This window comes from Oncorhynchus masou, chromosome 25, assembly GCF_036934945.1.
Source record: "Oncorhynchus masou masou isolate Uvic2021 chromosome 25, UVic_Omas_1.1, whole genome shotgun sequence".
Lineage (NCBI taxonomy): Eukaryota > Metazoa > Chordata > Actinopteri > Salmoniformes > Salmonidae > Oncorhynchus > Oncorhynchus masou.
The window spans coordinates 38,097,964-38,123,527 of NC_088236.1; the positions used below are offsets into that span (position 1 = coordinate 38,097,964).

At 42.7% G+C, this 25,564-nt stretch overlaps 1 protein-coding gene and 1 long non-coding RNA gene across 4 annotated transcripts; one reads left to right on the forward strand and one right to left on the reverse strand.

Moving 5' to 3' along the window:
- Positions 1-692: 692 nt before the first annotated feature.
- Positions 693-10,485, reverse strand: LOC135514278 (uncharacterized). Of its 2 annotated transcripts, none has more exons than XR_010451650.1 (3): positions 10,398-10,485; positions 1,849-1,905; positions 693-943 (listed from the first exon to the last, which is right to left on the reverse strand). It is a non-coding gene; the product is annotated as an uncharacterized LOC135514278 (long non-coding RNA). The 2 variants fall into 2 exon arrangements; XR_010451651.1 differs by lacking the exon at positions 10,398-10,485 and adding an exon at positions 9,037-9,167.
- Positions 7,830-24,124, forward strand: LOC135514276 (SH2 domain-containing protein 3C-like). 2 transcript variants are annotated; one of them, XM_064937640.1, is made up of 12 exons: positions 7,830-7,966; positions 9,119-9,893; positions 14,203-14,242; positions 15,800-15,928; positions 16,042-16,457; positions 16,715-16,833; positions 17,076-17,566; positions 17,638-17,753; positions 17,918-18,089; positions 18,241-18,352; positions 18,564-18,770; positions 22,738-24,124. In XM_064937640.1, the coding sequence occupies exons 1-12, from the start codon at positions 7,948-7,950 to the stop codon at positions 22,905-22,907; spliced, it is 2,766 nt and encodes a 921-aa protein (XP_064793712.1). In that variant the 5' UTR covers positions 7,830-7,947; the 3' UTR covers positions 22,908-24,124. The 2 variants fall into 2 exon arrangements, with proteins under 2 accessions (XP_064793712.1, XP_064793713.1); XM_064937641.1 differs by lacking the exons at positions 7,830-7,966; positions 9,119-9,893 and adding an exon at positions 11,337-11,461.
- The last annotated feature ends 1,440 nt before the right edge of the window (positions 24,125-25,564 follow it).

Sequence of the window (25,564 nt, forward strand, 5' to 3'; positions counted from 1 at the left end):
CACAAAACAGTTCTGTAAGGTGAAAAAACACAAAACAGAAAACTACCCACAAACACAGGTGGGAACAGGCTACCTAAGTATGGTTCTCAATCAGAGACAACGATTGACAGCTGCCTCTGATTGGGAACCATACCAGGCCAAACACATAGAAGTACAAAACCTAGAACGAAATATAGAATGCCCACCCCAACTCATGCCCTGACTGTTACGCACACCTCTATGAAGAGGGAACGCAACACCCTGCTACAACTAAACTCGCCGTGAAGTGAAAAGGGTATGGACTGTAGGTGCGAGTAAGGATGACAACAGGCAGAATGTGGTACCGTTTACAAGGACTTTATTCCTTTACACGGTAATATGGGGAAAAGGGGCTGGACGGAACCAAAGCAAAGAAAGTAAATCTCAAAGCCCCCCCTCTCCTATCTTACCTGCTTAACCACTACTTACCTAATTTAGCACCACCTGGTGCACTAACCAAAATACAGAGGGTGGTCCGCCCAGGTCTTACCTATTGTGCCTAGACAATGAATATACTATGGGTATATGTATGCCCGCGGGCCTCTTAACTAAGCACTCCCTAGGTGCCTTCCCCTTCCCCCCTGGGAACAAATGAAACAGGAGAACAAATAATTTCTCAAACAAAGGACATCAAATAAGCTCTATCGGAGCAACAAACTCACAGAACATACCAACAACTAACATAGTAAATTATCCACAGCCATCAGCCTCCTCTCTCAGCAATGACCTCCCTCACATTCAATCCCTCTGCAATGGCTCCCTCTGCAATGGCTCCCTCTCCTGAACAGAACACTGGCTTTTATATAGCTTCAGAAGGAATAGGTAATTGGAGACAGATGCGTCTTGACGAGGGGGCGGGGTCAGCTCTCCAATTAGCCATGGAGTCGACCAATCAGCTGCTTGAGGGATTTCAGGAAGCCATTTCCTGAAATAATCACATGCAAATACACAAACTACAACACATAATCTGGGGAACGTAACACGCCCACCACAAAAATTGCAAACCTAGTTTTACAATAACAAAAGCCAACGCATCCCCAGTTAGTAAACCCCCCAAACCAAAATAGAAACATAAAAAAGGAACTAAGGTCAGGATGTGACACGGCATTAATAAGTTGACTCACCAGCAGGAAATTATTATTAAACCAGTTCTTAAAAAAAAAAGATTTGTTTCTATTTCAAAATATCCTTATTGTTCCAAATAAAATACCTATGTTGGGAAAAAGTATATTTATATATTAATGACCACACTAAGAATACTTGTCTATGAAAAGCAGATCATTTTGAAGGAATCCTATCAATGTTATAGTTACAAAGTAACATAAAATTGAAGCCACCAAAATGGCAGAAGATATGAAGGATGAAATTCCATATTGAACTTTGATTCATTCAATGTTTAGCCCAATTTATCTTAAAAGTATTATTTAAAGTAGGAAAATCTAAACAATTGAGACCACCATATTCATGTGTTCATTACGATAGATTTCCTAATGTAATGCGTACGATTTTTCCTGATGAAGTTGAAAAGCATCTGGACAACTTCTTTACCTATTTTGTGGTCAAGATGTAGAAACTGGGCTGAGTAAGTAAGACTAGATGCTTAGGAAAAAAATATTGACCACATCGACTGCTCTCGGAATCTGGTCAGCATCTTTCAAAAAGAGGGCGGTGTCATCTACAAGCTGATTTCTGGTAAAATCTCCCTCAGCAAGAGGTAAGGTCAAAATTAAGAAACCAACCTCTTTTCAAATCAAATCTAGAAGAAGTACTATGCATTCAATTTAATGGAACTGTTCCCATTCATATAAAGAATTTTGATTTTAATTTTACCTTTGTTTAATAATCAGGTAGGCCAGTTGAGAACAAGTTCTCATTTACAACTGCAACCTGGCGAAGATAAAGCAAACAGTGCGACAACAACAACAACACAGTTACACATGGGGTAAACAAACATACAGTCAATAACACAATAGAAAGATCTGTATACAGTGTGTGCAAATGAAGTAAGGAGGTAAGGCAATAAATAGGCCGATGGTGGTGAAGTAATTACAATTTAGACATTTACACTGGAGTGATATATGTGCAGATGAGGATGTGCAAGTATAAATACTGATGTGCAAAAGAGCAGAAAAACAAATATGGAGATGAGGTAGGTAGTTGGTTGGATGGGCTATTTACAGATGTGCTGTGTACAGCTGCAGCGATTGGTAAGCTGCTCTGACAGCTGACGCTTAAAGTTAGTGAGGGAGATAAGTCTTCAACTTCAGTGATTTTTGCAATTCGTTCCAGTCATAGGCAGCCGAGAACTGGAAGGAAAGGCGGCCAAAGGAGATGTTGGCTTTGGGGATCAGTGAAATATACCCGCTGGAGTGCGTGCTACGGGTGGGTGTTGCTATGGTGACCAGTGAGCTGAGATAATGTGGAGCTTTACCTAGCAAAGACTTATAGATGACCTGGAGCCAGTGGGTTTGGCAACGAATATGTAGCGAGGACCAGCAAATGAGAGCATACAGGTCGCAGTGTTGTATATGGAGCTTTGGTGACAGAATGGATGGCACTGTGATAGACTGCATCCAATTTGCTGATGAGAGTGTTGGAGGCTATTTTGTAAATTACATCATCAAAGTCAAGGATCGGTAGGATAGTCCGTTTTACGAGGGTATGTTTGGCAGCATGAGTGAAGGAGAATTTGATGCGAAATAGGAAGCCGATTATAGATTTAACTTTGAATTGGAGATGCTTAATGTGAGTCTGGAAGGAGAGTTTACAGTCTACCCAGACACCTAGGTATTTATAGTTGTCCACATATTCTAAGTCAGAACCGTCCAGAGTAGTGATGCTAGTCGGGCGGGCGGGTGCGGGCAGCGACCGGATGAAGAGCATGCATTTCATTTTACTAGCATTTAAGAGCAGTTGGAGGCCACAGAAGGAGTGTTGTATGGCGTTGAAGCTCGTTTGGAGGTATGTTAACACAGTTTCCAAAGAAGGGCCAGAGGTATACAGAATGGTGTCATCTGTGTAGAGGTGGATCAAAGAATCACCAGCAGCAAGAGCGACATCATTGATATATACAGAGAAAAGAGTCGGCCCAGGAATTGATCCCTTTGGCACCCCCATAGAGACTGCCAGAGGTCCGGACAACAGGCCCTCCGATTTGACACACTGAACTCTATCTGAGAAGTAGTTAATGAACCAGGCGAGGCAGTCATTAGAGAAACCAAGGTTGTTGAGTCTGCCAATAAGAATACAGTGATTGACAGAGTCGAAAGCCTTGGCCAGGTCGATGAAGACGGCTGTACAGTACTGTCTTTTATTGATAGCGGTTATGATATCGTTTAGGACCTTGAGCGTGGCTGTTGTGCGCCCAGACCAGCTCGGAAACCAGATTGCATAGCGGAGAAAGTACGGTGGGATTTGAAATGGTCAGTGATCTGTTTGTTCACTTGGCTTTCGAAGAATTTAGAGAGGCATGGCAGGATGGATATAGGTCTGTAACAGTTTGGGTCTAGAGTGTCTCCCCTTTGAAGAGGGGGGATGACCCCGGCCGCTTTCAAATCTTTAGGAATCTCAGACGATACAAAAGAGAGGTTGAACAGACTGGTACTATAAAATAATTCCCCAAAACCAAATTTCCAAGGGAAAGAAAGAGAAACTAATTTTCCACTGTATCGATGTCACGCTGGTATAAAGGATTTGGAGACAGGCGCAGCAATACATCATCTGGGTTTTTAATACACCCAAAACAAACACGTATACAAAACATTGCGATGTATCCAAACAAAAGAGCAAGGGTAAACATCGGAGAACGACACGGGATGAGACCCGTAAAACCTGCAGCACAGGCTGAGACAACGCATAGGTACTCAAATGACCAACGGACATGGGAAGAATAATCGACAGCCCAGAGGGCTGGTTTGCAGGCCTTGCTCACACACACACTTTTTTTCTATAGGATTCAGGTCAGGGCTTTGTGATGGCCACTCCAATACCTTGTGATGGCCACTCCAACAACTTTGTTGTCCTTAAGCCATTTTGCCACAACTTTGGAAGTATGCTTGGGGTCATTGTCCATCTGGAAGACCCATTTGCGACCAAGCTTTAACTTCCTGACTGATGTGTTGAGATGTTGCTTCAATATATCTGCATAACTTTTTATTTCTCATGATGCCATCTATTTTGTGAAGTGCACCAGTCCCTCCTGCAGCAAAACATGATGCTGCCACCCCTGTGCTACATGGTTGGGATGGTGTTCTTTGGCTTGCAGGCATCCCTCTTTTTCCTCCAAACATAACAATGGTCTTTATGGCTATTATGGCCATTTTTCTTCACATCAGACCAGAGGACATTTCTTCAAAAAGTATGATCTTTGTTCCCATGTGCAGTTGAAAACCGTAGTCTGGCTGTTTTATGGCGGTTTTGGAGCAGTGGCTTCTTCCATGCTGAGCGGCCTTTCAGATTATGTCGATATAGCACACAATTTACTGTGGATATAGATACCTTTGTACCTGTTTCCTCCAGCATCTTCACAAGGTCCTTTGCTGTTGTTCTGGGATTGATTTGCACTGTTCGCTCCAAAGTACGTTCATCTCTAGGAGAAAGAACGCGTCTCCTTCCTGAGCGGTATGACGGCTGCATGGTCCCATGGTGTTTATACTTGCATACTATTGTTTGTACAGATGAACGTGGTACCTTCAGGCATTTGGAAATTGCTCCCAAGGATGAACCAGACTTGTCATTTTTTTCTCCTGAGGTCTTGGCTGATTTCTTTTGATTTTCCCATGATGTCAAGTAAAGGCATTGAGTTTGAAGGTAGGCCTTGAAATACATCCACAGATACACCTCCAATTGACTCAAATGATGTCAATTAGCCTATCAGAAGCTTCTAAAGCCACCATCCCGCCTGAATGTCAACTCTGCCTAGAAGGCCAACACCACTCTCAACGTCAACAGTGAAGAGGCGAATTCCTTTGTCCATTGTCTGTGTTCTTTTTCCCATCTTAATATTTTCTTTTTATTGGCCAGTCTGAGATGTCTTTTTCTTTGCAACTCTGCCTAGAAGGCCAGCATCCCAGAGTCGCCTCTTCACTGTTGACGTTGAGACCGGTGTTTTGCGGGTACTATTTAAAGAAGCTGCCAGTTGAGGACTTGTGAGACATCTGTTTCTAAAACTATGCACTCTAATGTACTTGTCCTCTTGCTCAGTTGTGCATCTTTTTCTATTCTGTTTAGAGACAGTTTGCACTGTTCTGTGAATGGAGTAGTACACAGCATTGTACAATATCTTCAGTTTCTGGGCAATTTCTCGCATGGAATCATTTTGATGTCATTTTGATGGACAAAGAATTAACTTTTCTTTCAAAAACAAGGACATTTCTAAGTGAACCAAAACTTCTGAACAGTAGTGTACATCCATGTAAGCTCCATGGGTCCACACTGTAGTTCTACCAATCTGTCTTACCACCTCTGAATGTGATAAAGCATGACTGATTCTATATCTCTGAACCTCTCTAGCCTCTCTCTCTGCACCTGGCATCTACCAAATGCTGCACTGTTTTCTCCCCTACAATTACAGCACTTAAACTTCACATTGCTCCGACATTCACCCTAATTATGGGGCGGCAGGTAACCTGGTGAGTAGGAGCATTGGGCCAGTAACCCAGTGGGTTAACTGAGCAAAGGCTGTTAACCCACTGTTCCCCGGGCGCCGATGACGTGGATGTTGATTAAGGCAGCCCCCCGCACCTCTCTGATTTAGAGGTAAATGTGGAAGACACCATTCAGTTGTAAAACTGATTAGGTGTTCCCCTCCACACTTGACACACCTTTTCTTTCCTTTACACTGAGCAGCACATGTCCCATTCTTTGGCATTTAAAACACTGCAGTGCATATGGGAGAAATTCTCGAACATAAGGAATCCTATCTGTACTTTTCCCGGCAAAACTTTCTCAAACCTCAGCATCACTGACAAGCTTTCACTTCATTGTCCCTCTTTCTTACTGATCAACCTTTTGACCTCCACTACTCTGTTTCCCTTCACATTTTCATTAACATCATCTGTGGACATATATATTGGGACTCCAGTGATGACTCCCCACATCCTAGAATAAGCACCAGGTGGCTTTTAATATTCTTCCCATTAAGCTTTTCCATTTGCAGAATCTTCGCTTGCTGAGCCTGGCTACCACAAAATATTAGCAATCTACAATTTTTAATTAACCGTGCTAGTTTAACTTCTCTTTCTCTACGGCATTGGTTAGTCGGATAGGGTGTAAATGAGGCCCTGTGGGCTCATCAAACACCATCTTTCCACTCCGACACATTATTACTCTTGCTTCCTATCTTGACGCTCTTTTTGCTTTCTATACTAGATGCTCCACTGTTTCAGTATCTGGATCTTTCTTCCTATGTCTTTCCACTATAGACCATTCAGATCCTTGACCCTCATCCTCCTGCTCCATAGGATCAGAACTGACACCCATGTTGATTGCATTCCAGCACAGCTGTTGCTTCACCAACTTTCTCTCCATTTCTTCCATTTTGTTACACACTACTCGCCGCCATTTTCCTGGCCCTTCTCCCACTCCTGGCATCCACAACACACGTTGTTACCAGGGAATGACGTCAGGTGCCGTTGAATTGGAATGTCAGTCTGCCCACTGAAATGGAACATCAGACAGTTCAGCTCCTGTATTACCATACTATCAGTTTAACAAACAGATATTTACAATAAATCATGTTTACCTAGTTAATCTATAGAACCTACTCTGATTACAGTATTGTAGTACATGGTGTTCTCTTGTTCTTTCATATAAGCACATCGATGACATGGGCAAGGTCCAAGGCTTTGGCATTCAAGCACAAACATTTGGGAATGTATTACTGCAAGTATGCACACAAAACAGAAACTGCATATAAATGGTATATATTTGACAATTAAATTAACATTCCACAAGCCAACAATCGTTGTCCCCTCTCTCCCTTTTCACAGATCTACTCAACTTCTATTGGAATACTGTTTCATTAATACATCTCTGTTGCGTGTAACAAAGGATTTGCAACCGTATGAATAGGCCTGTACGGTACTTGCCAGGCCCTGGCCGATTCATAGACAAGTCAGCTGTCATTAACAATGTCATCCTTGTGTTGGCTGTATAGGCCTAATTGTGTCAGATACCAAGTCATACTAAATGCTAGTGAAAATGTCAAAGCTTGTTTCGAGCTAGCATGGTGCTCTTTGTGCCTAGACAAACTGCTTACTCTGTACTGCTTACTGCCTACTATTGCTTATTTCTTTACATATGACAGGAAGTCTCAATAGGAAATTTAGCAACCCAGAGAATATGATGCAAGACTTGTGCTGAGTGACTTCTCACTATCTGAGTCAAAACCCCACCCCCCAAAAAGGAGAAGCGCAAATTCCCTCCTGATGCCCTCCTGATGTTTTGGTTTACTTATTTTTTCGGTGGGACTATTTTGCTGTTTTGCTTTATCAATATTTTTTCATCTATAGATTGTCTATAACTTATAAGCACATTAATAGATCACATCATATACAGCCTTGCTGAAAGCTCCTTAAAATAACATAACAACTGTAGAAATAACACAACTGTCTGTGATACTGGCATGTTTTAACTTATTAGGGTAAAGGTAATGTTAATTGGAAACTTTTGGTTTGATAGATTCACTAGAATGTCTGTATTTCAAATGCAGAAATGACTGCTGACGTAAAATGGATTTGCCAATTCCGCTCTCTCAAGACGACAGGAAGAACATTTCTCTGTTGGGCAAAAAAAAAAATGTTTACTGTACATCACACTGTGGCCACTACATGGTGTTCAAGGGGTGTATCAAAGTTGTCCTCATAGTGTCTAAGAACAAGGATGATAATAGGACTTATATCCTTACACGTCTGAACCTACCCCCAAACCATGAGCAAACGAAAACTGAGTAAGTTTTGTTTTTCTTAGTAAATGTCTCATTCGTAATCAATTCTACAGCATATAATAAGAAGGATCACAGAATGCAACAATCCTAGAGCTCTGGCTATTTTGTGAGTCAGAGTTAGAGAAAGGGAGGAGGCTCCTCATCTCTTAATGTGACTATTTGGAATGAATGAGTTCTATTGACTCTTGTTTCTCTGTCAGTTCACTCATTGTCTACTGTTGCTCCACTTATAAAAACACTATTCAGGTTTATATGCTATTGTAAACAAAAACATAGATGGCTCATTGTTTTGTTTCAAATAGCATCTCAACTGAGCACTAAATGGAGACTGACCATGGCATACAATACAAAAACAGCTCTTACTAATACAAGCCAGCCTGCTATAGACAACAAAGTTATGTTTGTTGGTAATAGGTCATGTATTTGTGTGTGTGTGTGTGTGTGTGGTTTGAAGTGTATAACGACAGTAGGTCATTATGTCATTTAAACTTGACCAACCGGACCAAAAACATAATTTGAAAATAATTTGAGTAAAGGAAATCCCTCTAATATTGTGCTGAAAATTAAAATCCTGATCAGATAGTAGCCTACATCTGTTACAGAATAACATGTTTATAGTTCTGCTTCCTCAAGTCTCCCTAGATAACGCTCTCAGTGACAAAGCTAGCCGTTCAGGTCCAGAGTACACCCCCCCTTGCCTAATGTGTCTCTGAAAAGTAAATAAAAGACTAGCGTTAGGAAAATGATAGTATTCCTCCATTGTCTCCCCCAATTTCTCCCTCTCCCACTCCTTTTAACAGCCCCTGAGGAATCATATTTAGCTGGAAGCAGGTTAGAGGCATTCAATATGTCTGCATCAAGTTTTCATGCTCTAACGGGTCCGCAGGGAAGAAACATAATTAAACAACCAGAGTTCAGCTCTCAGTTCAGAAATTAATCCGGTGAGGGATTCAGCATGTTCGTCTTGCATGTGAAAACATTCCAGGCATGACTGAGCAGAGAGTACAGAAATAACATTTTTCACATGATAAAAAAATTAAGAGCGAAATCTCAACTCAAAGCACATACTGTACCATAGAACACCAATGTATCAGGATATCAAATGAGCCATGGCAACAGTGGATACAGTAAGGAAATCTTGCGCTCTCTCCCCAGGTCTCAAGTGGTTTGGAAGTCTCTCCAATCTCTCCATCCGCCGTTCGTCAGACAAGACAGACCCCAAGATAACCTCGAAGCCTGATGGGAGCCACAGTGACAAAACTTTGGGGGCCAACTCAGTTGATGACATGGATACCTGCTTACACAGCCCGGGCTATGCTCGCTCCAGTGACATGTACACACATGTAGGTACCGTGGCTCGAAAGGAGAGGCAGAAAAGCAGCAAGGGGTCAAAGAAAAAAAGTAGTAGCAAAGGTCAGATCAGTGGAGGGCAAAGCCAGGGTCAGGATGGGGACTATGTACGAGATTCTCCTCTTCTGAGTGTCCTGTCTAGTACCCATCTTTCAGCTTTAGAGAAGTCATTGCCTGGTGGCCTTACAGGGAAAACACTGCCAGTGGTTCAGGCCCCCACTCACTCTCCCTCACCCAGCTGTGACACAGATACACTGCCATCCCGTAAAGGCTCACATGAAGTATCCAAGTCCTCAGCACTTAATAAACCCTCAGGAAATCAAGATCCACCATTGACATGTGAGGACCACTCAAGGGTCAATGCAGCCAGGACCAATGCTTGTGTGCCTGACCCTGCCACTATGCCTTCCTCCCAGAGCACTCAGTACTACTCTGACCCAGTGTCACCCACAGCGCTTACCAAGGACTTGTATGAGGTGATGGACCCTATAGCACAGGCAGTCCGCAGAGATACAGAGAAGACACAAGATGATGGAAGCAGGACTCTGGGAGATTCACAGAGGATGGGGACATTTGACTGGTGAGAAACTGATTTATCACAACACAAGGGATGATATGTGTGTGAGATTAATTTATACATTATGTAACCTTTTATATATATTTTTTTCAAACAAAATATCGAAAATTGTATCTGTATCTCTGAATTCAAGAATTTGTAACTGGCAGACATATGTTTTAAAGTCCGGAATGAACTCTTGTGCCTGCAAAAGTGCTCTGAAGTGAAGTTGCATTAGCCAACCTACACTGTAAAACCATGAAACATGTGACATGCTTATAAACTAAACGTTAGTGTTTAAAACTTAAACATCAGGCATTTCGATTTTTCAATAAGTTTTCTCGCCTTAAACACCGGCGTTTAGAATGCAAGACTAAACATGACAGTCCGCTTTTTCCAGTGAGTTTCCAACCAAGAAAACACCTATTTTAAACACTAGTGTTAACTTTCCCATCGTTCTGTTTAGAGTGCATTTAGAAATTCCATGCCTTTTATTCAGATCAGTGTTAGGAATGTTTGTCACCTTACCTACATTCAGCACAACGGTACAAGACATTTGATTCAAGAAATATTTTCCACCGCGTGGTGTGTTGAGTTCATTTCAGTTAACTCTGAGTGAAAAAGAGGGTCCTGATTATCATATTTCCCAGCATGCTTTGTTGCAGGTTTATTTTTAGAATAGTTTGTTTTAATATCTGTGTTTCCTCATGCACATTAATCAATTGATTAATTTTTTATAAAAAAAAAACATTAATCAATTGATTAATTGATCTTATACTATACAAAGTTAAATAACATAGATTTTTCTAAACTAATCCAATCTGCAAGGGGTTTTACTTATTGCACCTGTTACTGAGATGGTTGTTCCAGTTTAGATTTTCTGGTTTAGCTAGTTTTGATTTTGAAATCCTGCACAATAGCAGTCATTCTGTGTGCAGGTTGTGGATGGTAAAATATTCAAAGTCTTAGAAATCCTCCCTCTGGCTGGATTCCAATAGGAATTACGTGTTTCATGTGGCCCATGAGCCAGGATTTTCTGACCACAATGTGGAGTATAACTAGATCATATGAAATGTATATGTGGTCATTAAGGGTTTACTGTTAATTGAAACACATTCACTTAGGCATTCATCTGGTGAAGGCTCCAGGAATATAAATAATTGAATGGAACAACCACAGTCATGGGTGGGTATCACATTCAGTTAAAAGGCATTCTGTGAAATACGCAAATATGGCTTTACACCCGAGTGTTAAAACAACACCCCCTCTAAGTGTTACGGAAAAGTGTTTAGTTAAGTGTTTAGATCCGGGACGCTTAATTACTCGTCTTTAAAATTGGATGTTCCCATAAACCTGAATTTGAAAGGTCTTGTAGAATAGCGAAACGATAATTCGACTCCGACAACAACATGCATGGGCTGAAGGTCCCTCCCCTGCACGGTTTATGCGCGTGGACGAGAGCACCCTTTGCTCCGCTTGTAGTTCAGCTCAGCGCTATGACTTGAGATCGTTACACTGCTAGAGATGTGCGAAAGTCATGATATAGGCTACCGTTCGATTCCGTCTCGAGTATTTACTACCATGGGAATAAGGTGAGATTTCAGATTTCTATATTTCTTATGATAATACAATACCATCACTTCATGGTGGATGTACGTTTGATGGATAAGTTCAGATTCTAGTTCATAGGTTGTTTATTGCCTGGACTGCATAGTCATGTTCTCTCTGAGCACTTTCGTTTGAAAACAGTTTTTATGTTTTGGACATTGTAACATTCACGTATGTTGCAGGTAATGTCATTGTGTTACATGGTAACATCTTGCAGTTGCAGCCTGCACACTGCACACTGCACAAACAACTAATCCATCCTAGTTAATTATATTCATTGTCTGCATGATGTCCTGAAGGGACATACTTCCACACAGTATATCTTGATATACATGAATACATCTATTTTCTTATGAAACATTAATAAACCCTATTCGCATGAAATGTTCAGCTTCGGACAGTGAGCTCTGGGTTTAATGTCCTACAATAGCCTGGCCTATAGTGTCTATCTGTCATTTGGGGAGCGTGGGATATGGATTATGTAATGTGTATTGCTTAAGGAATTTGGACGTTTTCCTTAATTTCAGCGAAAGGATGACATTATTACTGCTCTTTGTCCAGTGAATGGCGACCATACAGTCTATGGCCGAGACTGACTTCTGATTGTCCTAACAGCTAGTGGAAGTAATTGATCTCTCAGCCAGTTGAACTTGGCCTTGTGTTCCCTGACATTCCCCTAGGCCATGGGGTCCCCAATTACATTTAGCGGATGGTCAGGTCTGGAATATAGTTCTAAAACATTTTTACACTGCAAATTGACCACAAGAATCCCAAACAGATATAGTATTTGACATTGGGATACGATCACATATGCCTCTCTATTTATGCGTGAGAATACTTTGGAACAGATTTCCTCAATTAAAATCACTTTGAGCTAACTTCCTGGTGATTTTGCAGCAATGTCCAAAAACAACAATCACTCCTGGGGGATCACCCGCATATTTGGGAACCCTGTCCTAGACATTATGTGCAGACCGGGATTATACTACATATTAGTCTATAGAAGAGAGGAAACAATATTGAGCGAAATGCCGCTGGTATAGATGAAAGTGAAAATGTGAAGGTTGGAAGTTCAGATCAAGGGTCATTTTACTCTATGCTGAGGTCAATAGACAGCTTGTCAGTAGTGATTAATTTTGCCTGATCAGCAGAAAAAAATCTAAAATCAATTTCCAACAATTCTACACATTTTCCATGAGTAGAGAAACTTTTGCATTTTTGAAGCACATTTTCAGCAATTCCACACATTTTGCCTTGACTTATGCGATGTTCATACGATATCTGGGTGACTTACAAAGTCAATGGGGACCCACTGTAGGCCAGGAACCCTGGGCACGTGCCCTTTGTGCCCGGTCTGTAATTCAGCCATGATTACTACAAGGTTTAGATAGCTGGCCAGACTAAGTTACCAAGCAATCTACAGTGTCTAAAACATTAGCTGACATGGGCTAATTGAGTGACTGTCAGTGACTGACATAACAAGAGAAATACTGCTGATGCACTACCAAATTTCATAATTACTACCTTGTGTATTCTACTATTCATACTCCCAACAGTAAGTTGAGACCCTGACTGAGTTCCCCCCCAGAAAACAGTGGTGGCGGGGTCCCCTAGTGGCCACGGGGCCTTGCGCTCAGTGCGTAGTCTGCGAATAGGTAGAGGTGGCACTGGTCAAGTGTCTTTAGTGCAAAGCTCTAAACTCTAGGACTCACTGAAGGATGTAGCTTTCATAGTCATGAGTGTGATCTGTGAAACCTCGCTCTTTCCTCGGTTTTGCTGACAATGACACTGCTCCATTACAAACCGTGTCATAAACTACTTACTGTGTCCTCCTTATGTAGATGGGCAGTGTACAATGTTCAGTGTTTGCAGGTCATACTGTATGTGATTCTTCTTATTGTTTTGAGCCACAACCCACTTCAAGGGGTTGTGTGTTTGTGTGTCTCTCCCCCATACACAGCTGCCTCATGGCTGTTTGATGATGTTAGTTTATGCTGTAAATATGGATCTTCATCTAGGGAAACTCATCTGGCCAAGTACTGAATAGGGAGGCTCTTTAGCTCAAACTGAAATGGCGGTCAGAGGAGCTTGGCTTTATTAGGCATCATAGAAACATGGGAAATGAGTCTGCATATTCTTATTCTTGTCAGATAATGAAAGCTAGTTCTACTGCTGTTTTTTGTCATCATTATCTCAGTCTGTGTTATTGTAGTTTGGGACCCCTGTGGGCCATTTATGTGTGTTTGTTAGTGAATGTATCTTTAGCTGGAAGGAAGGACTGGGGGGAAGAATGGTATGTTGGGGAGGACGAGGAGCAGCTGTGAGAGTGCTTGCGTGCATGTGTGTGTGTGTGTGTGTGTGAGATTGAGTTCATGGGAACAAGAGGTCATGTCTCTTGACAATACTCTTGTGGAAACGTTCTGGCTGAGGAACAACAGAAAGTCCAAAGTAACACTTTTCAAAAGCTCCTGACATGCCTCACGTCTTCCACGATAGTTTTTGTTTAATGTCACCGGCTGTTGCTTGGAGTTGTCATATTAGTACATATCTCGGAGGTATTGCAGATTTGAACTCCTACTAGACTGTTATGCAATAGGCCTATTTCCCCCTAGCCGAGGAACATAGAGAAGTACATACACCGAGGACAAGGCCCTGAATGTTGAGCCATCACAATGAAGAACATACATTTCCATTCTAACATGATGTTTTCCCCTCTCTCTTCCAGCCAATTGGATCCCATTGAAAGCAAAGGCGAATATGTGAAGGTAAGATAATTTACCACCTCCTCACTACTAATATGGATTGATTCATAATAAGTGGTCCTTTTGAGACGTTCTCTCGAACAACTCTGAGGTGCCTGTTTAGCATTGCAAAACAACAAAAAGGAGACTTGTTTACTTCTTCCTATAGAGTGTGTTGTTTTTAGAAGCCTCTCTCTTGCTGTGTTTGTGTGGAACCCGGAGAACTGTGATGGGGATCACAGTGTGCGCAGCAGTCAAGCTCTAATTGAATTAGGTTCGGTGACATAAAGGAGTTGGGAAGCCTGCCCATTCCAGAGGAATAGTTTAGAGATGACTGTGTAACTGTGGGCAACTGAGCCTGATCTGGATATGACTGGTTATGCCAAGTGCAGATGGAAAGACTGAAGGAATTCAGATACATTCATTCATTGGATCCTCTCTAACTTTACAACCATACAATTGAGTCAACATTTTAAATCAACTTTATTTGATGCTTTATTTTATCAATATATATTACATTATATATCTAAGGCCTCCCCCCCCCCCCAAAAAAAGTGACTTTCCAAAAAGCAAGACCACTTGCCAGCAGCATACCACCCTGCATCCCACTGCTGACCTACCTGTGAAGCTTAAGTGGGGTTGGTCATAGTCAGTCCCTGGATGGAAGACCAGATGCTGCTGGAAGTGGTGTTGGAAGGCCAGTAGGAGGCACTCTTTCCTCTGGTCAAAAAAAAAAAATCATAGGACAGTGATTAGGGACATTGTCCTAGGTAAGGTGTTGCCTTTCAGATGGGATGTTCAACATGTGTCTTGACTTTCTGTGGTCACTGAAGATCCCATGGCATTATTGTAGGAGTTGGGTATTAAGCCTGGTGTCCTGGCTAAATTCTCAATCTGACTGTCAAACATTCAATTTATATTTAAAATTAACACTTCCCTCCTTGAAATGCTAAATTATCTTGATGCAACAAACCGGTATGTTATTAATTCAATCCAAAGTATTCATGAGATCTGTAGGTCTCCTCTTCATTTTGTAAGTGTTTTTGGAGCAGTGTTAATCAGTCCATGGGACAAACCATTAAATAGAGGGAAACGTTGTTTGAGAAAACAACATGTCACCTACTGTAGTTGAAGGCTTGGGAAGGGAACAGTCGTTAGGACCAGCAGATCCGCCCATTTAAAATGAATTCCAAGAAACATTTATACAAGTGGTGATTGGAGGGTCAGGGTGCTTGATCTACTTTGTCTGGGAGACTGTGTGTAAATAGTTGACAGCTTCGCTGACTAATGGCTAAGCTACACAATAACGTTACCGCAACAACCTGCCCAAGACTGTGCTCTGGTGACATGCCAGTGTGGGAATGCCTGACTTCTGTTCTCTAACCTTCCCTGCTTCACTCCATCTACTGAATTTCACAACAGACTAACCGGGGGAAAGGCAACAAAGTGACTTGTTTCCACTGTCTGGTGCTGAATCTACGCAGATGCTGTAACTGTTGTTTCACAGGGGTTATGAAGTTGAAAAGTATTTTATTTTCAACTCTTCTCTACGTCTTACCTTTGCTTCCTATGTCTTTTAAGTTCTCCAAGGAGAGGTTCTGGTTGGACGTCCCGTCTGAGAAGCTGCGCAGGGAGCTGGAGGAAGAGCTGAAACTAAACAGCAGCAACCTGTTGAGCCATGGCTGGTACCATGGACACATCCCCTGGGAGGTGAGGCTCCCCTGCTCCCTCAAACATCTAGACATACTTATGCGCACGTACACACGCGTGACATTCGTAGTAATCTCTAGCTCTACTTAACTGATGTGTCCTTTGACTGGCAGGTGTCAGAGACTCTGGTGTTGCACCATGGGGACTTCCTCATCCGAGACTCTCTCTCCAGCCTGGAAGACTATGTGCTGACCAACCGCTGGAACCACCATACCCTGCACTTCCTAATAAGCAAGGTCCTGCTTCAGACCAGTGAGACCTACACCCGGGTCCAGTACACCCTGGAGGGAGAGGCCTTCGACTCCGTGCCTGCTTTGGTTCACTTCTACGTGGGGAACAGGATGGTTTTGACTCAGCAGAGTGGGGCTCAGATCCACAGTCCCGTTAATCGTACTTTACCACTACACTACTTGGAGGCAGCCTTCGCTCTGGCCAACCACAAGGGCTATCTGAACTCTCCCTCCTGTCAGAAAGGTTCTCTGGTCAAGACCCAGAATGGGAATGGGATGGACAAGATCTGCCCGCTTAGGTGAGACTGGTTCTCATCTGCACTGTCCTCTGCTCTTTTGACTACAACACCAGTTTGTCTGTGAGCAGTGCTTTTTTGCTGTGCTTCAAATATAGCTTGTTGATTTTGACTAAAGGTGTGTGTGTGTGTGTGTGTGTGTGTGTGTGTGTGTGTGTGTGTGTGTGTGTGTGTGTGTGTGTGTGTGTGTGTGTGTGTGTGTGTGTGTGTGTGTGTGTGTGTGTGTGTGTGTGTGTGTGTGTGTGTGTGTGTGTGCGCAGCCCTTCTACTGTTCACCACAGGGAGGCGGTCAGGAGCTGTAGCTTCAATATGGATCAGATTGAGAAAATCCATCATCCCTCTTCACCTATTGGAGAGAACCTTCTCTCTTCACCATTTAGTGAGTATGGGGTTCTTTTTGTACAGCAAAGCATCACAAGCACATGATCAAATATCTGCACTGTGAGAGTGCCACACAAAAACTCTTCAATTGCTTCCCAGTGACTTAAGTTTCAAATGAAACACTTCCATAGGAAAGGACTGACAATATGAATTTGATTTTTAACCCTTATTTTATGAAGTGTGACAGAGTGTGACATTGTGTAACTCATCATTGTGAATTTCCTCTGCTTGTATCTGAAGTCACCCAGCAGCCCAGGAGTCCACGTGTCATCCGAGTGCCAGAGGTGGCTCCCTCCCCATCTGTCTCCAGATGCTACAGCAGCAGCACCCAACCCTCACCCTCCCCCTCACCCTCACCCAACAACAACACGCAACAGACCACCAGAGCCCAGGCCTCACCAACCCACATATATCTGACTCCAGACACAGACAGCAGCTACAGTCAGCTCTGTCCTGCCACCCCACCAGCTCAGAGTTATGTGAAGCGGCTGTGTACGGAGGAGGAGGAGGATGAGGGACAGAATGTTGTAGACCCTGTGAAGGAGGAGAATGTGTATGAGGTCCCTATAGTGGAAACAGCCTCTGCCTTCATGCCTAGTAGGTACCAGTCCCCACTGATGCCCAAGGAGAACAGGCCCCTGGAGGTGGAGGTGCTGAGGAGGGTCAAGGAGCTGCTAGCCCAGGTGGATGCCAAGACAGTGGCTAAACACATCACCAAGGCTGACTGCATGGTACTGACACACACACTCCCTCATTGCACAACCCAAACCTATCCTTTTCTTACCATATCTCTGGTCCTCAGGTCGCCAGAATATTGAACGTGACTCCGGAGATGCAGAGGAAGATGGGTGTAAGTTCTGGGATGGAGCTACTGACCCTCCCACACGGTCACCAACTCCGTCTGGACCTGCTGGAAAGGTGAGGACTGGCATTACTTTTCACATTACTTCACACTTTTTGGTTCTTCAGATTTTTCGGTATTTCTGTGTCAGCTTCCTTGTATTTCTAAGTTCACCAGTTTAATTCATGTCTTTGTAATGTCTCTGTTTTCTCTGTGCCTCGACTATCCCTCTATCATCCAGGTTCCAGACCATGTCCATCATGCTAGCTGTGGAGGTGCTGGGCTGTACAGGCAGCACTGAGGAGAGAGCTTCCCTGCTGCACAAAACCATCCAAATGGCTGCTGAGCTCAAGAGCAACCTGGGCAACATGTTTGGCTTCGCCGCCATTATGAGAACCTTAGAGCTGCCACAGGTACAGCACATACGTATGGGCATTGAAACTGCAAAGTTACTCATACATAACTACTGTAACTAGTATGTGGAGCAGGTTACATTTAGGTGAGGTAAAGCATGAGTTATACTGATCAGTGCATTTATGAGCAATTATCTTCTTTGCCTCTTAGATCTGCCGTCTGGAGCAGACGTGGATGGTGTTACGCCAGCGACACACAGAGGGCGCTATCCTCTATGAGAAAACCTTGAAGCCTTTCATGAAGCGCATGAACGATGGGAAAGGTACTTCATCCTAATTTATCCCCAAAGACATTCAGCCTACATTCCCTAAATAGTCTCCTTTTAACTAGAGCCTAGGGAATAGGGTGCCATTTTTGACACACGCATTGTTTCACCCCCTAAAAGCAGTGAATGCAAATATTGACCTTAGTGAGAGTATACAGTGTGTCAAATGCAATGCCTAATAGACCTCTTCCTCTCCCCTCTTTCTAAGAGAGCTGTGCATTCTCTAACACATCTTTCCCGCACGTGGTGCCCCTCCTATCCCTCCTGGAGAAAAGTGTGGCGGTGGTGGACGGGGCGGAGCCTTGGGAGACGGTGGAAGCGGGGATGGATGTGGTGATGAGTCATCTGGCGGCGGCACGTACCATGGCACAGCTGGGGGGCAACTACTGCGCCAACGCAGAGAAAAAGCTACAGGGTGGGAGGAAGTCTTTGTACTATGTTCACCAAAACTATATTGAGATACAGACTAAAACCATGTTGAGACACAGACCACAACCATGTTGAGATACAGACTTTAAACCATGTTGAGATACAGACCAAAACCATGTTGAGATACAGACCAAAACCATATTGAGATACAGACCAAAACCATATTGAGTTACAGACCAAAACCATATTGAGTTACAGACCAAAACCATGTTGGGATGCAGACCACAACCATATTGAGATACAGACCACAACCATGTTGAGATGCAGACCACAATCATGTTGAGATGCAGACCACAACCATGTTGAGATGCAGACCACAACCATGTTGAGATGCAGACCACAACCATGTTGAGATGCAGACTACAGCCATGTTGAGATACAGACCACAACCATGTTGACATACAGACCACAACCATGTTGACATACAGACCACAACCATGTTGACATACAGACCACAACCATGTTGAGGTACAGACCACAACCATGTTGAGATACAGACTAAAACCATGTTGACATACAGACCAAAACCATATTGACATACAGACCACAACCATGTTGAGATACATACCACCGCCATGTTGAGATGCAGACCACCGCCATGTTGAGATGCAGACCACAGCCATGTTGAGATGCAGACCTCAGCCATGTTGAGATGCAGAACACAGCCATGTTGAGATGCAGACCACAACCATGTTGAGATGCAGACCACAACCATGTTGAGATGTAGACCACAGCCATGTTGAGATGCAGACTACAACCATGTTGGGTAACAGACCACAACCATGTTGAGATACAGACCACAACCATGTTGATACAGACTAAAACCATGTTGACATACAGACCAAAACCATGTTGATGCAGACCACATCCATGTTGATGCAGACCACAGCCATGTTGAGATACAGACCACAACCATGTTGAGATGCAGACTAAAACCATGTTGACATACAGACCAAAACCATGTTGACATACAGACCAAAACCATGTTGACATACAGACCAAAACCATGTTGACATACAGACCACAACCATGTTGACATACAGACCACAACCATGTTGACATACAGACCACAACCATGTTGACATACAGACCACAACCATGTTGACATACAGACCAAAACCATGTTGACATACAGACCACAACCATGTTGACATACAGACCACAACCATGTTGACATAGACCAAACGTTGTTGAGATGCCGACCACAGCCATGTTGAGATACAGACTTTACACCATGTTGAGATACAGACCAAAACCATGTTGAGATACAGACCAAAATCATGTTGACATACAGACCAAAACCATGTTGACATACAGACCACAACCATGTTGAGATACATACCACAGCCATGTTGAGATACATACCACAGCCATGTTGAGATGCAGACCACAGCCATGTTGAGATGCAGACCACTGCCATGTTGAGATGCAGACCACAACCATGTTGAGATGCAGACCACAGCCATTTTGAGATGCAGACCACCACCATGTTGAGATGCAGACCACAGCCATGTTGAGATGCAGACCACAGCCATGTTGAGATGCAGACCACAACCATGTTGAGATGCAGACCACAGCCATGTTGAGATGCAGACCACAGCCATGTTGAGATGCAGACCACAACCATGTTGAGATACAGACCACGACCATGTTGAGATGCAGACTACAACCATGTTGAGATGCAGACCACAACCATGTTGAGATGCAGACCACAACCATGTTGAGATGCAGACCACAACCATGTTGATGCAGACCACAACCATGTTGAGATATAGACTAAATATATTTTGAGATACGTACTAAATCTATATTCAAATCAAATTACATTTTATTTGTCACATACACATGGTTAGCAGATGTTAATGCGAGTGTAGCGAAATGCTTGTGCTTCTCGTTCGGACCATGCAGTAATATCTAACAAGTAATCAAACAAGTTCACAACAACTACCTTATACACACAAGTGTAGAGGAATGAATAAGAATATGTACATAAAAATATATATGGATGAGCGATAGCCGAACGGCATAGGCAAGATGCAGTAGATGGTATAGAGTACAGTATTTCCATATGAGATGAGTAGTGTAGGGTATGTAAACATTATATAAAGTGGCATAGTTTAAATTGACTTGTGATACATTTATTACATACAATTTTTTATTATTAAAGTGGCTAGAGATTGTGTCAGTATGTTGGCAGCAGCCACTCAATGTTAGTGATGGCTGTTTAACAGTCTGATGGCCTTGAGATAGAAGCTGTTTTTCAGTCTCTCAGTCCCAGCTTTGATGCACCTGTACTGACCTCGCCTTCTGGATGATAGCGGGGTGAACAGGCAGTGGCTCGGGTGGTTGTTGTCTTTGATGATCTTTTTGGCCTTCCTGTAGCATCGGGTGGTGTAGGTGTCCTGGAGGGCAGGTAGTTTGCCCCCGGTGATGCATTGTGCAGACCTCACTACCCTCTGGAGAGTCTTATGGTTGTGGGTGGAGCAGTTGCCGTACCAGGGGGTGATACAGCCCGACAGGATGTTCTCGATTGTGCATCTGTAAAAGTTTGTGAGTGTTTTTGGTGACAAGCCGAATTTCTTCAGCCTCCTGAGGTTGAAGAGGTGCTGTTGTGCCTTCTTCACCACGCTGTCTGTGTGGGTGGACCATTTCAGTTTGTGAATAGTATACGCTGAGGAACTTAAATCTTTCCACCTTCCCCACTACTGTCCCGTCGATGAGGATAGGGGATGCTCCCTCTGCTGTTTCCTGAAGTCCACGATCATCTCCTTTGTTTTGTTGACGTTGAGTGTGAGGTTATTTTCCTGACACCACACTCTGAGGGTCCTTACCTCCTCCCTGTAGGCCGTCTCGTTGTTGTTGGTAATCAAGCCTACCACTGTAGTATCGTCTGCAAACTTGATGATTGAGTTGGAGGCGTGCATGGCCACGCAGTCATGGGTGAACAGGGAGTACAGGAGAGGGCTGAGAACACACCCTTGTGTGGTCCAAGTGTTGAGGATCAGCAGGGTGGAGATGTTGTTTCCTACCCTCACCACCTGGGGGCGGCCCGTCAGGTAGTCCAGGACCCAGTTGCACAGGGTGGGGTCGAGACCCAGGGTCTCCAGATGAATGACGAGTTTAGAGGGTACTATGGTGTTAAATGCTGAGCTGTAATCGATGAACATCATTCTTACGTAGGTATTCCTCTTGTCCAGATGGGTTAGGGCAGTGTGCATATCCATGTTGAGATACATACTAAATCCATGTTGAGATACATACTAAATCCATGTTGACATACAGACTAAATCCATGTTGAGATACAGACCAAAATCATATTTAGATACAGACCAAATCCATGTTGAGATACATACTAAATCCATGTTGACATACAGACTAAATCCATGTTGAGATACAGACCAAAATCATATTTAGATACAGACCAAAACCATGTTGAGATACAGACTAAATCCATGTTGAGATACAGACTAAATCCATGTTGAGATACAGACTAAATCCATGTTGAGATACAGACTACAACCATGTTGAGATGCAGAGTACAACCATGTTGAGATACAGACTAAATCCATGTTGAGATACAGACTAAATCCATGTTGAGATACAGACCACCACCATGTTGAGATATAGACCACCACCATGTTGAGATATAGACCAGCACCATGTTGATACAGAATAAATTCTTGATACAGACTAAATCCATGTTGAGATGCAGAGTACAACCATATTGAGATACAGACTAAATCCTTGAGATGCAGACTAAATCCATGTTGAGATACAGACCACAATCATGTTGAGATACAGACTAAAACTGTGTTGTGAAATTAAGCATTTCGTAAAAGTTTGCCGCCACGACACCAACACAATTTACCACATATGAACAAATTGGATATGTATTAGTGAGGCTTCAATGGTGATCTCTTTATGTTGTTGTGTGTTGTGTTGTGGACATACAGGTTTCCAGGAGCAAGCTGAGGTTCTAGAACTCTTCCTCACAGAGTTCCAGATGAGGTTGCTGTGGGGGAGTCGGGGGGCAGTGGAGAACCAGGCAGAGCGATACACCAAGTTTGACCAGGTGTTGACCGCCCTGTCCAACAAACTGGAGCCCCCCCATTCTGCACAGTGACCTTTAACCCCAACCCACATTGGACTTTAATGGGTCTATGTCTTGCCTTTGTCTCTTGAAATGAGAAGCAACTCCAGTCAAGTACTCCGTGTTAACTGACATGGCTGTACCAGCAAGACTGAGTCAGGACATTTTTTTTTGTCTTTATGGTTCTCTCGGGAGATGCTATGATATGGCTTAAATTCATGATTCTGGGTAATAAGGTAGGCTACTAATGCTGCTTTATCATTTCACATAAAAATGTGCTTCACAACACACACAGACTTGTGCTGTGAAATAGTAAACAGAGAATCATGCTCTGTTAGCATATGGCCAGTTCAGGGTTGTTGCTGCTCCTTTCAATATAAAATACCACTGTTATAAAAGTGAAGACCAGCCTTGCACAGAGTGCAAAGGTCTCACTGCCCTTCCATTAATGCCTATGCGGCTGTGCCTTATGTGTGAGAATAATCTGAAGTAGATTTGGTCAATCCTTTGCCAGTATCAATAAATGTTGCTCTTGTATGTTATAATAAGCCTGCTTATGAAGGCTGTGCCTTACGAGACTAACTAGCTGATAACAAGGGAATTTTGTTCTTTGCTCAGTAGCATTGTATTTGTTACATTAACCATGGTACACAGAGGATGAAGAGTGCACTTCAGACAGGTAATATTCATGGTCAATCAACACATGCATTTCAAAACCTATTTAGCACATCATAGTCATCTCTGTTGTGTGTGCATTAACTTATACTCTAACATTACTTACATTAAGCAGAACATTTACTTGCTTATAACTTATTATAAGGCAATACGTTTGTAATATATGTAGCGAAAGTGTTCAAATGAATAATGCCACTCGTATTTGTTGTCTGTTCTGTGATCAGTGACGAGAGACAAGAAAACCAACCACTCAATCATGTATGATACTGTATACGTCACTATGCAATACATATTTACTTTTGGTGCTATTCACAAAAATGTGTCTTTAACTTGTGTTTAGCATTAGTGTATTTTATCACAAATTTGATTAAGCTGGTACTACATCAGAACATGCTTTGATAGGGTCAGTTATCAAACAATGCAGTGATCTTAGTTCCAAAGGTGCAAATTATTTAATGATATGTTTGGAATCTAAGCCTATTTGTCCATGTATTCAACGTAAATGCAATGGCTATAGTGACTGACCTGACTATATGACCTATGTAATATAATTTAATAAAAATCATTTATTGGTGTTGGAACATGTCTTTGTCACACGAAGTCAACGTTAGGAAGTTATCACACCAACAGTCACATTTTATTGTCATCATAATGTGCTTACCTTGCAGTGGCGGTCGGTGCCGATTTAAGATGAGGGAGACTTTTGTTCTTATGAGCATGGCCTTTATTACAGCATATTGGATGACTCATTCATAATCCATTCACCCAACTCAATGTAACATCGATAGGTTTAGGTTAATACATGATACTCCAATTTCCATCATGAGGTTGCGACAACCTAGCCTATGAATTAAAGTTTACAACGTAGGTGCACAGGTTGAGAGAAGATTGAGTAATCAAGGTGACACAGTGACACATTCAATACCGCCTTGAAAACTCTTGCCTGCATCCAGTTGATTTAGGGTGTAATCATTAGTCCAACAGTTGCAAATGAAAGTTTCTATTGGACAAATTCAGGTATGTTTCTCCCCATTTCGTTCTGTTTGCTTCCGTTTAAGAAACGTTTTTCAACAGAATGGGAAGAATGAATACACCCCATGATCACTTTGCTTGTTAATTCCTTCTCTCATCTGTGTCCAGACGCCTCACATGTCCTCAACTGGCAGCTTCATTAAATAGTACCCGCAAAACACCAGTCTCAACGTCAACAGTGAAGGTGCGACTCTGGGATGCTGGCAGAGATGCAAAGAAAAAGCCATATCTCAGACTGGCCAATAAAAAGAAAAGATTAAAGATGGGCCAAAGAACAGACACTTGACATAGGAACTCACTGTTGTTGTTGAGACTGGTGTTTTGCGGGAACTATTTAATGAAGCTGCCAGTTGAGGACTTGTGAGGTGTCTGTTTCTCAAACTAGACACTAATGTACTTGTCCTCTTGCTCAGTTGTGCACCGGGGCCTCCCACTCTTTCTATTCTGGTTAGAGCCAGTTTGCGCTATTCTGTGAAGGGAGTAGGACATGGATGGATTATCTTGGCAAAGGAGAAATGCTCACTGTCACGCTGTATAATGATAGGAGAAAGGCACAGGAATACAAAATATTTTTCTTTTTTTCTCTACCCCAAAATAGAGTACATCATGAACATGACGGGGACGAAGCCCAAAACAAACATGTCGATACAGTAGGAAGAACAAGTATTTGATACACTGACGATTTTGCAGGTTTTCCTACTTACAAAGCATGTAGAGGTCTGTATTTTTTTATCATAGGTACACTTCAACTGTGAGAGACGGAATCTAAAATCCCGAAAATCACATTGTATGATTTTTAAGTAATTAATTTGCATTTTATTGCATGACATAAGTATTTGATACATCAGAAAAGCATAACTTAATATTTGGTACAGAAACCTTTGTTTGCAATTACAGAGATCATACGTTTCCTGTAGTTCTTGACCAGGTGTGCACACACTGCAGCAGGGATTTTGGCCCACTCCTCCATACAGACCTTCTCC

Excerpts from the sequence above, each read along its gene's own strand:
- LOC135514276 (XM_064937640.1), top strand. Across the intron at positions 16,834-17,075 it reads CCTTCTCTCTTCACCATTTA|TCACCCAGCAGCCCAGGAGT; the intron begins GTGAGTATGGGG and ends TTGTATCTGAAG. Across the intron at positions 18,353-18,563 it reads GCGCATGAACGATGGGAAAG|AGAGCTGTGCATTCTCTAAC; the intron begins GTACTTCATCCT and ends CCTCTTTCTAAG.